Here is a 12,059-nt window from a genome sequence, read left to right as displayed (position 1 = left end):
TAAAGAATTAATTATTAATTTATTTCACATATAACTATACACTAGGTTCCTCTTCCAAATTATTTATGTTTCTTGTTGTTTTGTATATGCTTATGTATAATTCACATTTCATATTGTCACTACTTTTCCATCTTTTATTATGAAATAAAGCATCATTTTCCCATTATAATGAATGAATGCATTCGTAAGTAACCCTTCTGCCAAAAAAAATGTACACACCTTTATATTCAAGGTGCCAAAATGGCATCGATAATCAACCCTTCCTTCTTAATGGTTTTAATCAAGCTCCCCCTCATATGAAGTCCTCTCCACATCCTAAATAATGCACTGACATATGAAGTCCTTTCCACATCCTAAATAATGCACTGATGTTATTTAACCTATTATATTCCATTTTCCAAATAAAAAACACTTGTTTTTAAAAGTTGTTTAAATTTTTTAGGTTTTGGTTTTTTTCGAGAATATTTTCCATTTAATTTTTTTTAAATCTCAGAAGTTTGATCAAATCACAAATTTGAGTTGTGAAATTTGAATACTTTAAATACAATTTTTGAAGGTTTTAAATCTATTTATATATTCAAATACACATTTTAAACAACCAAAAACTACTATTTCTTTATTATTATATATATATATATATATATATATATATATAATCAAACCCTAAAAAAAAACCAAAATCCAAAATGTTAAAAAATTAAATTAAACCACGCTTTTAATACTTTTATTACTTTTAAATTAAACTAAAAATACTTTTAATACTTCATAAAAATTAAGACTATAAAATTTAATTTAATCCAGCTCAAAGTTACCCCTGGTAATACCTATAGAAAAGAGATGCAATGCTAACTGGCGCAACTAATAGCAAAATATGAAACTACAGAGATTAATAAATTTCATAGTTATATATACAGAGTATGGCATACTTCTCTATATTTGCTATATTTACTAAAAAGAGGAGGAAGAAGAAGCCCAAGTACATGAAAAGTTAATAACAACTTCTTTACTTGTAAACATGATAGCACCAACAAACATTGAAATCCAACATACTTGATTCCCAGGAATCAACATCATTTTTTTCCGGTGAAAAGTTATTCTGATAGAACATGGATCGAAGCACTGCTATTGCATGTACAACTTGTCGAGATATTATTCTAAGGCATCACTAGATGCAGAAACAGCGGAGAACATAATAGGAAGCCTAACAGTAGCTAGATTGGAAACTAAGTCCGGAAGTTGGAACCAGGGCACAAATCAACATTATTCTGCATGATCACACCATGAAAGACTCATTTGAACCTACTACTGATTAGACTTAAAAGAATAAGAAGAATATGAAAGTGAGCCATTGCTCCAACTATTGTGGATCAGTTCCGCTTTGGCTCCCTCCCCAGCAGCTCCAAGAGCAACATGCAATGGATAAAAATGGTCTGGATACGGATGAGCCATGCTTGCAGATGGAGCCTCCTCTTGAAAATTGTTAATCTCATCATGCCTGCAAGATGCCAACCAATAGAATTGATAAAAAAAATTATTTGCCAAGTATAAGGTACTAAACAGATTTAGAGTTAAGTCCAACATTATAAACAACAGGAAGGGAAAGCGGATGAAAAATGGAGTTTTCTTGATTGCCAAGGTTAACTGGCTTTGGAAGAGGCTTGGAACCATGAGAGAGGTCTGTCTCAATCCATCTTTGACAAATTGGTGAAAATATTTTAGAATGTAGAGTATGATGAAAAACAAAGACAGGCAGGGAAAGACCACCTCCATGCTTCGTAAGAGTCATAAGCACATGATTATAGACAGCACCACGGCACAAATCCTTTGTGATAACATGAAAGACCTGAATCTTGATGCAAAAGATCTATAGGTTGGAATGTTCTAAAATCTTTTTATGGTCCCGGTATAATTACTTTAATGTGACAACATCAAACAAAGGGTCACTGAACACGATCTATGCAGAGAGCAAGTTTTTGGCAAGTTTAAGGACATAACATGCATGGGCAAGAGGCTTCACCTCAGTTCTGTCAAGAAAGTTTGTGACAAGGTCAGATCCTAGCCTGCCTTGTTTGCAGCGGCTTTAGTGTCTAGGTTAGCTAGTTGCCTTGTACTATTGGTGGTGTCTTCAACGTGCTGTGGCATACAAAGACAAGATTTTCGATGAGTACGAACTGAGCATCAGCAAAGGGCAGATGACCTTGGTTCTGTCAATAAAGCTTCTATAATAGAAACAGTCAGATCTTACTCTTGCTAAAAGTGGTTTAGTGTCTGCCAACAGGGGTTAGCTAGTTCCCTCTGCAGTAGTGGTGAAGTTTTTAATGTGCTATCAGATGTGGAGAGGCTGAGGGTTTGCTGTGGAGGTGACTTCCTCATTCCCTATAAATGCAGTATATGCTAGCAATGTCTCTATGATCTGACTGTAAATTTTTGTTGTGCTTAGCATCAGTTATTGTATGCAGTCTGAAGTCTCACGCTAGAGGCAATTAGGGCTTTCAGAGACTCCCCAGGTTGAAGACAGGAGCCAAGCCGACACCTGTGTGATTGTGTTAAAATGAGTTCACATTAGCATATTTGAATGGGTAAGATTTTCCAATGGTACAGTAGGATTTTTATATCAAATATACGTCAACCATGTTCCTGAAATAAGAGCATTTACAAATGGCACAAAGAGTTTTTCTTCGCTGTCAGGCTTTGCAGCGTATAGTTTACCCTAAGCTTTGGCTTGGCCTTCCCAGAGGAGCCTTTAGTTTTACCGTTCTTCCTCATTTTTCACGATACGGAAGTTAGTTTTTTCAGTACAATGAAAGCATAATTTTCAATAGAAAAGTACAAGTCAACTAATAGACATAAACACTATTATATCTTGAAAATCAATAGCTCAAACTAAAAAGATATCTGTCCCACAATTAAACTCGCAACAGTTTCAGATTTCTTTAAGGTAAATTTACCTGCCATTAATCAGAGCTTCTGTCAGCCAGTTGTCAAAGGCTTCAGCCCATGGAGCTGGAGAAGAACCATTAGATCTCAAAGCCCTGAGATTGTGAGTGGCACTACCCGATCCAATAATCAGAACACCCTCTGATTTCAAGGGTGCCAACGCCTTTCCCATTTTGTAGTGGTGCTCGCCATTTTGATTTGACTGGACAGATAACTGACAAACTGGTATGTCAGCTTTGGGGTACATTAAGGAGAGGGGCACCCAAGCACCATGGTCTAGTCCTCTGCTTGAATCCTCTCTTACAGTCTTGAAGCCTGAATTTATCAGCAACTCCTTAACTCTTTTTGCCAAATCCGGAGCTCCAGGAGCATTATATTGAAGCTGCCAAAACATATAGGGTACATGGTAAAAACATAAAACAGCTTTTCGCTTAACATTGCAAACACCGCAAATAAAGAGAGCAGCTTTGCATCCTAACTTTTAGAAAAAGAAATTCCTGTATACTTCAACAAAATCTGCATCCTCCATTATTCCAAATTTAACTAAATCTGAACAACCCAACAATAAAATCACCCTACAGCATAGGGATCAAATGTTAAGTGATATGCAGGGATGCATTTAAAGCAAATCAGGCAAAAATACAAGACATCAATATCAAATCCATCAGCACAAAAACACACGTCTTCTCTACATTCAACGATATTGGTCCAATTAAGTGCGCTTTTGGCTCCACAACTGTTTTCATCTAAGCAATTCCTCAAATTCAATTTAACTTCATGGACTTTGTTCATGGGAGTTAACCTCCTAGAACTTAATTCCTCGTTCTTTAGTTTACAGATGTTCTCCAGAGTCCAGACATACAAGAAAGAATTTTCAGCCTTCGCTCCTCTCCAAAGCAAGCTTCTCAAATATTTAAACATGGATTCGAAACCCAAATAATTTTCCTTCTAATGTGAGCCATTTGGTTCAACTCTCTACCTTATCTTTGAACTTGTTCAGAAATCCTTGCTAATCTTTTACTCCTAGTAGGTTTCGAGTATGGAGATATATTGAGATGATAGAGAAATGAAATTTCAGAAACCCAATTTTTTTTCTTTAATCTCTAAACATTGTTTATTACATGTTTTAAACTCTAAAACATAGGCCTAGTACTTATTAATTTTCCCACCCAAAAGCATGCAGAGCTTATTTGAAAGTTCTGACATCAGAGCACACGCTTCCCCATGAGGAAGAGAGTGTCATGATTCATTCATAAATGGAGCATGGATTCACAGTAGTTTGTATATTAGAAGTTAATTTTGCCCCCATTAAAATTTGATTTGCTTTAAACTTTGGTGATTCGGAAGGCCCTGCGCAACACCTCTGACAACAAGACATAAAGGCTGGGCAACAAAAGGGCAGCCTTATATCACCCCTGGGAAGGCTTTGCAGAACCTGGTTCGGGATTCTTTAATTTAATAAAATTAGAGAAGAATTGCAGCCTTTAAATAATCAACCATTTTGGACAAACTCCCCAACCATGGAAGGATTTCCAGAATAAAGTCCTATCTTTATTTTAACATAGGCCTTGGACATGTCTTATTTGATGAGCATGGCTGGGTGTAATTTTTTGGCCCAAATGAAATGCCGGGGTCTTTGATGCATTTAAACAAAGAATATATGAAATTGAGCACAAAAGCTACTCCAACGTTCTATGTAATAACGGTGAATATCAACTGCCGTTACAATGTCCACTTTATAAGAGTATGTCATCTAGATATATGATATGGCAGAAATCAACTCTCCTAAGCAACAAAAATAGCAAATTAGCAAGGGGAAAAGTTAGCAACCGCTGAACACAAAAAAAAACTAACCTAGCAAATTAGCAAAGAGGAAAAGACAAAAAGTTCGTCAATTATTATGTCCTGCAGTTTATAAGAAGTTATTCAGCTCTCTATACTTGGAGACAAATATGGCTGCTAAAACTTTTGCTGAGAAATTTCTGGGCATTCCTGCATTTTGTAGATGGTACTCAGTATAAATCAATGTTCCACCAAGACTCCGGTGCGGGGAGACGCGGGTGCGGGGAGACGCACAGGGGGGACGTGTGGGAGTACCCTCAAATTTTAGGGAAATTTCGGGGGTGCGGGGAGTCGTCGAGGTGTATATATATATATATATATATATATATATATATATATAATTCAAGTTCATATTCATTGTTCACTGTTCAATAATGAAAGCATAAAAATATTAAATAGACAATTGAAATTTGAATCATTGATCCATCCTCATCATTCATTTTGATACATACATCATTCATATGACATACTCAAGTGACAAGTCTCATTATTGAATTAATTATTATTCATACATACCATGAGATTCGAAAAACAAAAATAAAAATCAATAATAAAATATTCAAATACATTGATCGATACCATTCATCATTCAATGGTTCATCATTCATGGAAAATTTTAGGGGCTAATGTTCGCCCAGTGGGCTAATTTTCCATGATTTTTCCACAAAAAAGATTCGCCAATTTCCAATTTTATAAAAGACGATTTGCCCAAATTTTAGAATATAAAATTATTTTACCTTAAAAATCGCCAACATTATATAGAGACTATATATAAAATAATTATAAATTTGATTAATTTTACAAATATATCAATAAACATTTATAATTTGCATATTAGGGATTAGTGAGATTCGCCAATGTTTTAAACTTCAAGAAAATTTTCCATCCTTAAAATTTTCCTATTTCATTCTACAATCTACATTGATTTAAAAACTAAATTCGTCATCCATCATTCTAGAATCTAAATTGAAAGCAAAACATACTAGTATATTTTCAAAGTTTGAACACTAAATCTATATAACTCAAAGTTTCAAAGTTCAAACTCAAAAATAGTTAAGAGTGAAATGGAAATGACTCTGGGTTGAAATGAAATGAGCTTTTAACTTTAAGGTTTAGGCTTTTAAGTTTTAGTTATTTAGTTTTAATTTTAATTTTTTTTTTAGACTTTTAAGTTTTAGTTATTTAGTTTAAAAAAAATAAAATTTAATGGTTTTGAGTTTTGAATTTTTATTTTGAATTTTGAATTTTTAAGTCTTATTAGACAAATTTAAAGGGGGACGCCCAGGCACACCCTTTTTGGGGAGTCTAGACTCCCATACTGAAGGGGGACGCCCAGAAGCACCCTTTTTGGGAGTCTTGGGGAGTCTAGACTCCAACACTGGGGAAACGCACCCCCTTGCGTCTCCCCAAGACTCCCCAAAAAGGGTGCGTGGGGAAACGCACCCCAAGAGACTCCCCGTCTCGGGTGCGTGGGTGCGAGGGGTGCGCGCACCCAACCCTGGGGGACGCGTCCCCGTGGAACACTGGTATAAACTCGTCAAAAATGACTATGGCTACTCACACAGTAGGGCATCAAGTGAGGTACACGATAAAGGCAAGTAGTCCAGGTGATTGACCTTGAGACCTCGTGTATAAACAAGCAATTAACACTCAAAGTAGTTTATTGGGCGATATAAATAGCCTCAAAGATTAGCCGAAGCATTTGACTTGCTATGCCAAAGCCATAATGGCCAAGGAGGTGATGAGGTCGAATCAAACTGCGACTTGCTATGCCAAAGCCATAATGGCCAAGGAGGTGATAAGGTCGAATCAAACTGCGTCTCTCATGGTTAGGTATACATATTATCTGTGAGATGCATTTATCTGAGAACCATTCAAGGAATGTGAGGAAGTGACTAGAGGATTTCCTAGTGGAAATGTTTTTTGGAAACATATAACCAGTGTTTCATGGGACACGTCTTGCAGGGTGGGGTGCACACACTCTATGTTTTCCATGCATTTGGGATGGAGGGACGTCTACGCAAACATTTCCCTACATCCCCCTTTCGGGGAGACGTAAGGGGAAATGTTTCCTCATTGTGGGAGATGCCTTTTTCCAAAAAAGGTGTTGTGCTTCTGGGCGCACCCTTTTGAGGGGATGCCCAGAAACACGCCTTTTGGGTTTGAGTTATATCAATTTCCTATGCTGATCTTCAGACTTCAGTATCTACTATAGTCTAGTTTACGTAGTACTAATTAGATTCTAGAATGATGAATGAAATTTAAATTTTAAATCACTTTACGTTCTAGAATGATGAATGATGAATTTGGATCTATGTATTTCATCATTGAATCTCATGGTGTATGGATGAATGATAAGTATGAATGATGTATGTATCAGTATGAATGATGAATATGGATCACTGTATTTCATTACTTAATTCAATTATGTATAGAACAATATACTTATATTTTCATTATATCTACATCCCCTTAAATTTCCTTAAAATTGGAGGGTATTCCCATACTTCTCCCGTAAATTTCACACCAGTATCCCTCATCCCTTCTTGGTAGAACATTACATATAACCCCTCAAAGTAACCTACTGGGCCATCTATATATGAATATAACCACTCAAAGTACCCTACTGGTCCATCTATATATATGTATATGCCCTAGGATTAGCTGAAGCATCTGACTCGCTATGCCATAACCATAGCGGATAAGGAGGACCTGCGGTCGAATCAAACTGGGTCTCTCGGAGTTGAGCATACATGTTATCTACAAAATATATTTATCCGAGTACCATTCAAGGAATGTGAGGAAATGACTCGAGGATTTCCTAGTGTAAATGTTCCATATATATAAAAGAGACCCTGTAGCCATCAAACTATTTCGTTTAAAACCATTAATGCGCATGAGGTATAGCAAACCTGAACCTAAAAGGGTTTTTAATTCATTCCATTCTTATGCAACGTCGATGTTTTAAAAACACCCAAGTCACACAAGCAATCAAACCATTCAACAAAACTCTTGAAGGTATAGTTTGATTCATAATTGAAAGAGCAAATGTACTTACCTGATACATCTCTCGAGGGAAGCCATAGAAATCATAAATTGTGCTGTTTCTGCTGACAACATTGACACAAGGCACTGAGGTATCCCAGTGACCAGAGATGACCAATATGGCCTTGGGCTTATCTGCTAGTATTTTGCCCCAATCCAGTAAGAAATGCCTTGCAGGAAGTTCCTCGATGGCCAACGTGGGTGATCCATGGGATATGAAGTAGGTGTCCATGATGCGCATATTTTTTCCCTCAATCTGAAAGAAAACTAAACAGAACCAGAGCACTCAAATCACCCCAATATAATATTTATGATCTTTGAAGGTCAGGTAGATCATATGAGCTTTGTACAGTAGGAAAATGAATGAAGGTAGATTATGCCCTTTCGACGGCAATTGAAATTGACAATGGCCGCTCCATTCCTTGAAGGGGAAGACAGGCGGAAAGAAGGCTGCGGGCAGACAGGAAAGTTCGTCGGAGTAAAGCAAGAAATATAATATAGATATTGAACAGCGGAGGAGGTCATGTTGATCAAGATTCACACGATAGGCGCAACTACCCAAAGAACCGGTCACCAAATGTGCTATTTCAGCTACCACTCGACGCCATCAGCAATGACGTGGTGGTATCTTACGGAAAGATAATGAAGAGTGTGGCTTTTAATCTTTTAATATTTTTTTTTTACAAGGAAAATTGTAATAATAAATGGTTAGAAATCTAAAAGGTTTATGGAAAATTAAATTAGATTTTATATTTAAAAATATAATTTAATTATTGTTTATGAGGTTTTGGATAAGTGGTGATTGGGTGTTTTGTTAAGGTATTCACTTTTGTTTTTTTAAGTTATTTTTTGATGTGAAATTACCAGTTCAATTCCTCATTTTTCGCTTGGAAGATAGTCCCATGAAAGTTAAAAAATATACAATTTAATTATTATATTTAAAATAATTTAATTTACACAAAGAGCTATGCATCATCACTATAATATTGTTTGAATAATTATAATGTCATAATTATTTGTGATCTTGCATTGATGGGAACAACAAGTACATTAGAGAGATGAACCTATTCAAATTTTCAATGAGAATGATGTATTTGAACACTCCCTCAATGATGAAGAAGTTCAGAGTGAAGATAAGATCTTTGGATGAATTGTTAATGTTTATAATTAAGAAGCACATATTACATATTGTTAATTTCTATCTACAATTACAATTAATGATGATAAACCATTGAAATATTTGTTGCAAGAACATACCATATGCAATCTAAATCAAGTTAGATCTAAGTTGATTTCATCATCTTGTCTTGACACTCGGTAGATTCAAAGTTAAAATAAATGAGATTGGTTTAATTTCCTCCTTTAAATCAAGTAAAATTTACTTTATTATTTTTATTTTAATATATGATTATTTGTATTTTTATTTTATTTTAACCAAGTAAAAATGTTTACAAGACATTACATTATATTACAACATTATATTACATTTCTACATTAAACCAGAAAATATACAACAATTAAATTATAACATTACTATTTCACCAAAAAAAATATATTACTATATTAAAAATAAAAATAAAAATCTATATTTAAACTCTCTCAATATATAATATTACATTATACAACAATTAAATTATAACATTACTATTTCACTAAAAACAAAACATTACTATTTCACTAAAAACAAATATATTAGAAATAAGAATAAAAATATATTTAGACTCTCCCAATATATAATACTACATTTAGTTAAAAATGAAGTAAAATAAAATAACATCTTTTACACTAGGAAACATTTAATATTAAGTAGTCCTTGATTCAATAATATCTTTCTACAATGAAAAAATTAATATTAAATAGTCCACTTTGATTCGTTCGTTTGCGTTAGGAAATTGGTTTGTTTTTAAGTGGACTTTAAGGAAGTATACATATTTCATCCATTGTCTGCCCTGTGTAAAAATTAATATTAAATAGTCCACCTTGATTGGTTTATTTTTAATTTGACTTTAACGAAGTATATATATTTTATCCATTGTATGCATTATGAAAATTTCAATACTAAATAGTCCATCCTGATTTGTTTGTGTTAAGGAAATTGGTTTTTTTTAAGAAAGAAGAAAGAAATTAGTTTAATGTTTACGAGGTTAAAAATAGTTTATAGGACAGATTGCTTCTTCATATACTTGATGTATTCAGCCCTTTTTCTATGAAGCTTCACAATAAATGCTCCCAGCTTCTCGACAAACCCCTCGCTAAATAGATTATCCCAAGAGCTAGCTACTAGCATATCTGCATAACTTTCCTTGTTGTTTTTGAAGGCCTCGCATTCTAAAATGAAATGTTTTTATGTTTCCACTTTTCTGGAAGAACAAAAAATGAGTACTCTTTCCTCCCACACTTCTTTTGGCATTTTCCAGTGCCATGTTTCACAACGGAATTGATGCGAATTAGTCCTTAACTGAGCAATAAGAATTTTGGCTCTCTAAGAGATATTGGCCTCTATGTATCCTTTTGGTTGATGACAATGAGTGGGATTAAACACCTCAATATAATACTTTTTCTTTCTTCCTAACTCATTATCCCAAGTATGCTTGTGGAACTTTTCCATAACAAAAGATTTTATCTCTTTGTTGTTTATGGGACACACACTCAAGTAAATACCCAATTTACTAAACCATTTGTTATTTTGTTGCATCCAAGTTTTATTTTCTGCTGCACAATCTATCATTAAAGACAACCTTAGGTCATCTACCCTCTTCCATTTGCTCAATTTTTTTTTAAATACCTTATGACTCATGCCATAGTGATTACTTCAATTGGAGTAGCCCCTGTTTCACTTAACAAGATAGCATAAGGGACAGCACTTTTAATCTTGAATTTGTCTGTAATCAAATGTTTTTGAATTTTCTCAATTTGTCTCCATTGCACGTTGGATGTACTGTTGGCCCATAATTCATAACCATAGAGAATCACCAGAATCACTAGAAGCCCAAAAAGAGTTTGAGTGGTTTTCCAGTCCCATAACTCTGCCTCTCTACACCTATTTTGAAAAGTACAAAATGCTTTCCAACCCCTCAAAGTTCATTTCTTTCTACAACCATCCCAACTCATATTTTTGTTGAAGTCAATTCCGAGGTATTTGTAATCCGCAACTTCTTCTAGAATGTTGCCTAAAGTAGAACTTATGCTGGTTATGTTTTCTTTTCTTAGAGAAAACCACTACTTTTGTTTCACTGATATTGACTTGCATCCCCACACTTCTACAAAAATTCTCAAGGGATAGTAAGTGTTCTTGCAAACCAAGAGTCGATTTGGCAATCAGAATAAGGTCATTTGCATACAAAAGAAGCCTTATAATAAACTTGCCCAAATAGATACCATCAACCCCTTGCGAATTTAACCACTCCTCAAGATTGTCGATATATAAACCAAAAAGGGTAGGAGATAGTGGGCAACCTTGCTTGACCCTGATATTGCTTCTAAAACTTTCAGAAATGCATGTTGAAGTTCTAATTTTGACTTTCACCTCTTCATACAGCCTATGCACAACTACTCTCAAATGTTTAGGAACCCCAAGTTCCACCATCCTGTGCCAAAGCTTATCCCTAGGAACTGAGTCAAACGCTTTTCTGAAATCAACAAAGCAACAAAAGACTTCTTCCTTTTTCTCCCAAACTTTTTCAATGATGTGCCTTAAAGTTATACAATGATCAATTGTGGAATGTTTAGGTCTAAAACTTGCTTGCCCTTTAGCACACTTATCTCTTTCTTCTGCCCACTTGCTAATTTTATTTTCTAGCATGCTTCCAAATAACTTTGCAAACAAAGGATTCATCATGATGGTCCTATAATTGGAGGGATTATTGACGTCAACGCTCTTGAAAAGAGGTATTTCCAAACTAGTTGTCCAATATGTGGGGAGCCCCTATTGTACAATGTTGCTGAAAATTTTTGTAATGTGAGGTGGAAGGATCTTTGAGCCCCACTTTAGATATTCTACTTGGAGTTCAGCTAAGTCTTTTGCTTTTCCAACACCCAACTTCTTGATACCCATCTCTACCTCTTGCACCGTGAAGAGTTCAGTATCAGTGTTGACCAAGGGGGGAGGGTCAACCTTGGGATCCTGATCATAGAGTTGTCTTGCATAGTCAAACCATTTAGAAGTTGTAATACTATTTCCAGTTTCTATCTTTTTCAGTTGGAGCTCCTTCCAAAATAATTTGGGATTATTTTTC

The 12,059-nt window shown here is 34.9% G+C and overlaps 1 protein-coding gene across 1 annotated transcript; it reads right to left on the bottom strand.

Moving 5' to 3' along the window:
• Positions 1-977: 977 nt before the first annotated feature.
• Positions 978-8,355, bottom strand: LIGB (catalytic LigB subunit of aromatic ring-opening dioxygenase family). The gene is made up of 3 exons (XM_089416341.1): positions 7,838-8,355; positions 2,949-3,319; positions 978-1,495 (listed from the first exon to the last, which is right to left on the bottom strand). Exons 1-3 carry the CDS (start codon positions 8,063-8,065, stop codon positions 1,303-1,305), a joined length of 792 nt encoding a protein of 263 aa, XP_089272467.1. The 5' UTR covers positions 8,066-8,355; the 3' UTR covers positions 978-1,302.
• Between the last annotated feature and the right edge of the window lie 3,704 nt (positions 8,356-12,059).

Source organism: Pinus tabuliformis, chromosome 3_2 (assembly GCF_031772625.1).
Source record: "Pinus tabuliformis cultivar Carrire ecotype Pingquan chromosome 3_2, CPIR1, whole genome shotgun sequence".
NCBI lineage: Eukaryota > Viridiplantae > Streptophyta > Pinopsida > Pinales > Pinaceae > Pinus > Pinus tabuliformis.
This window is presented reverse-complemented; position numbering and strand designations above follow the sequence as displayed.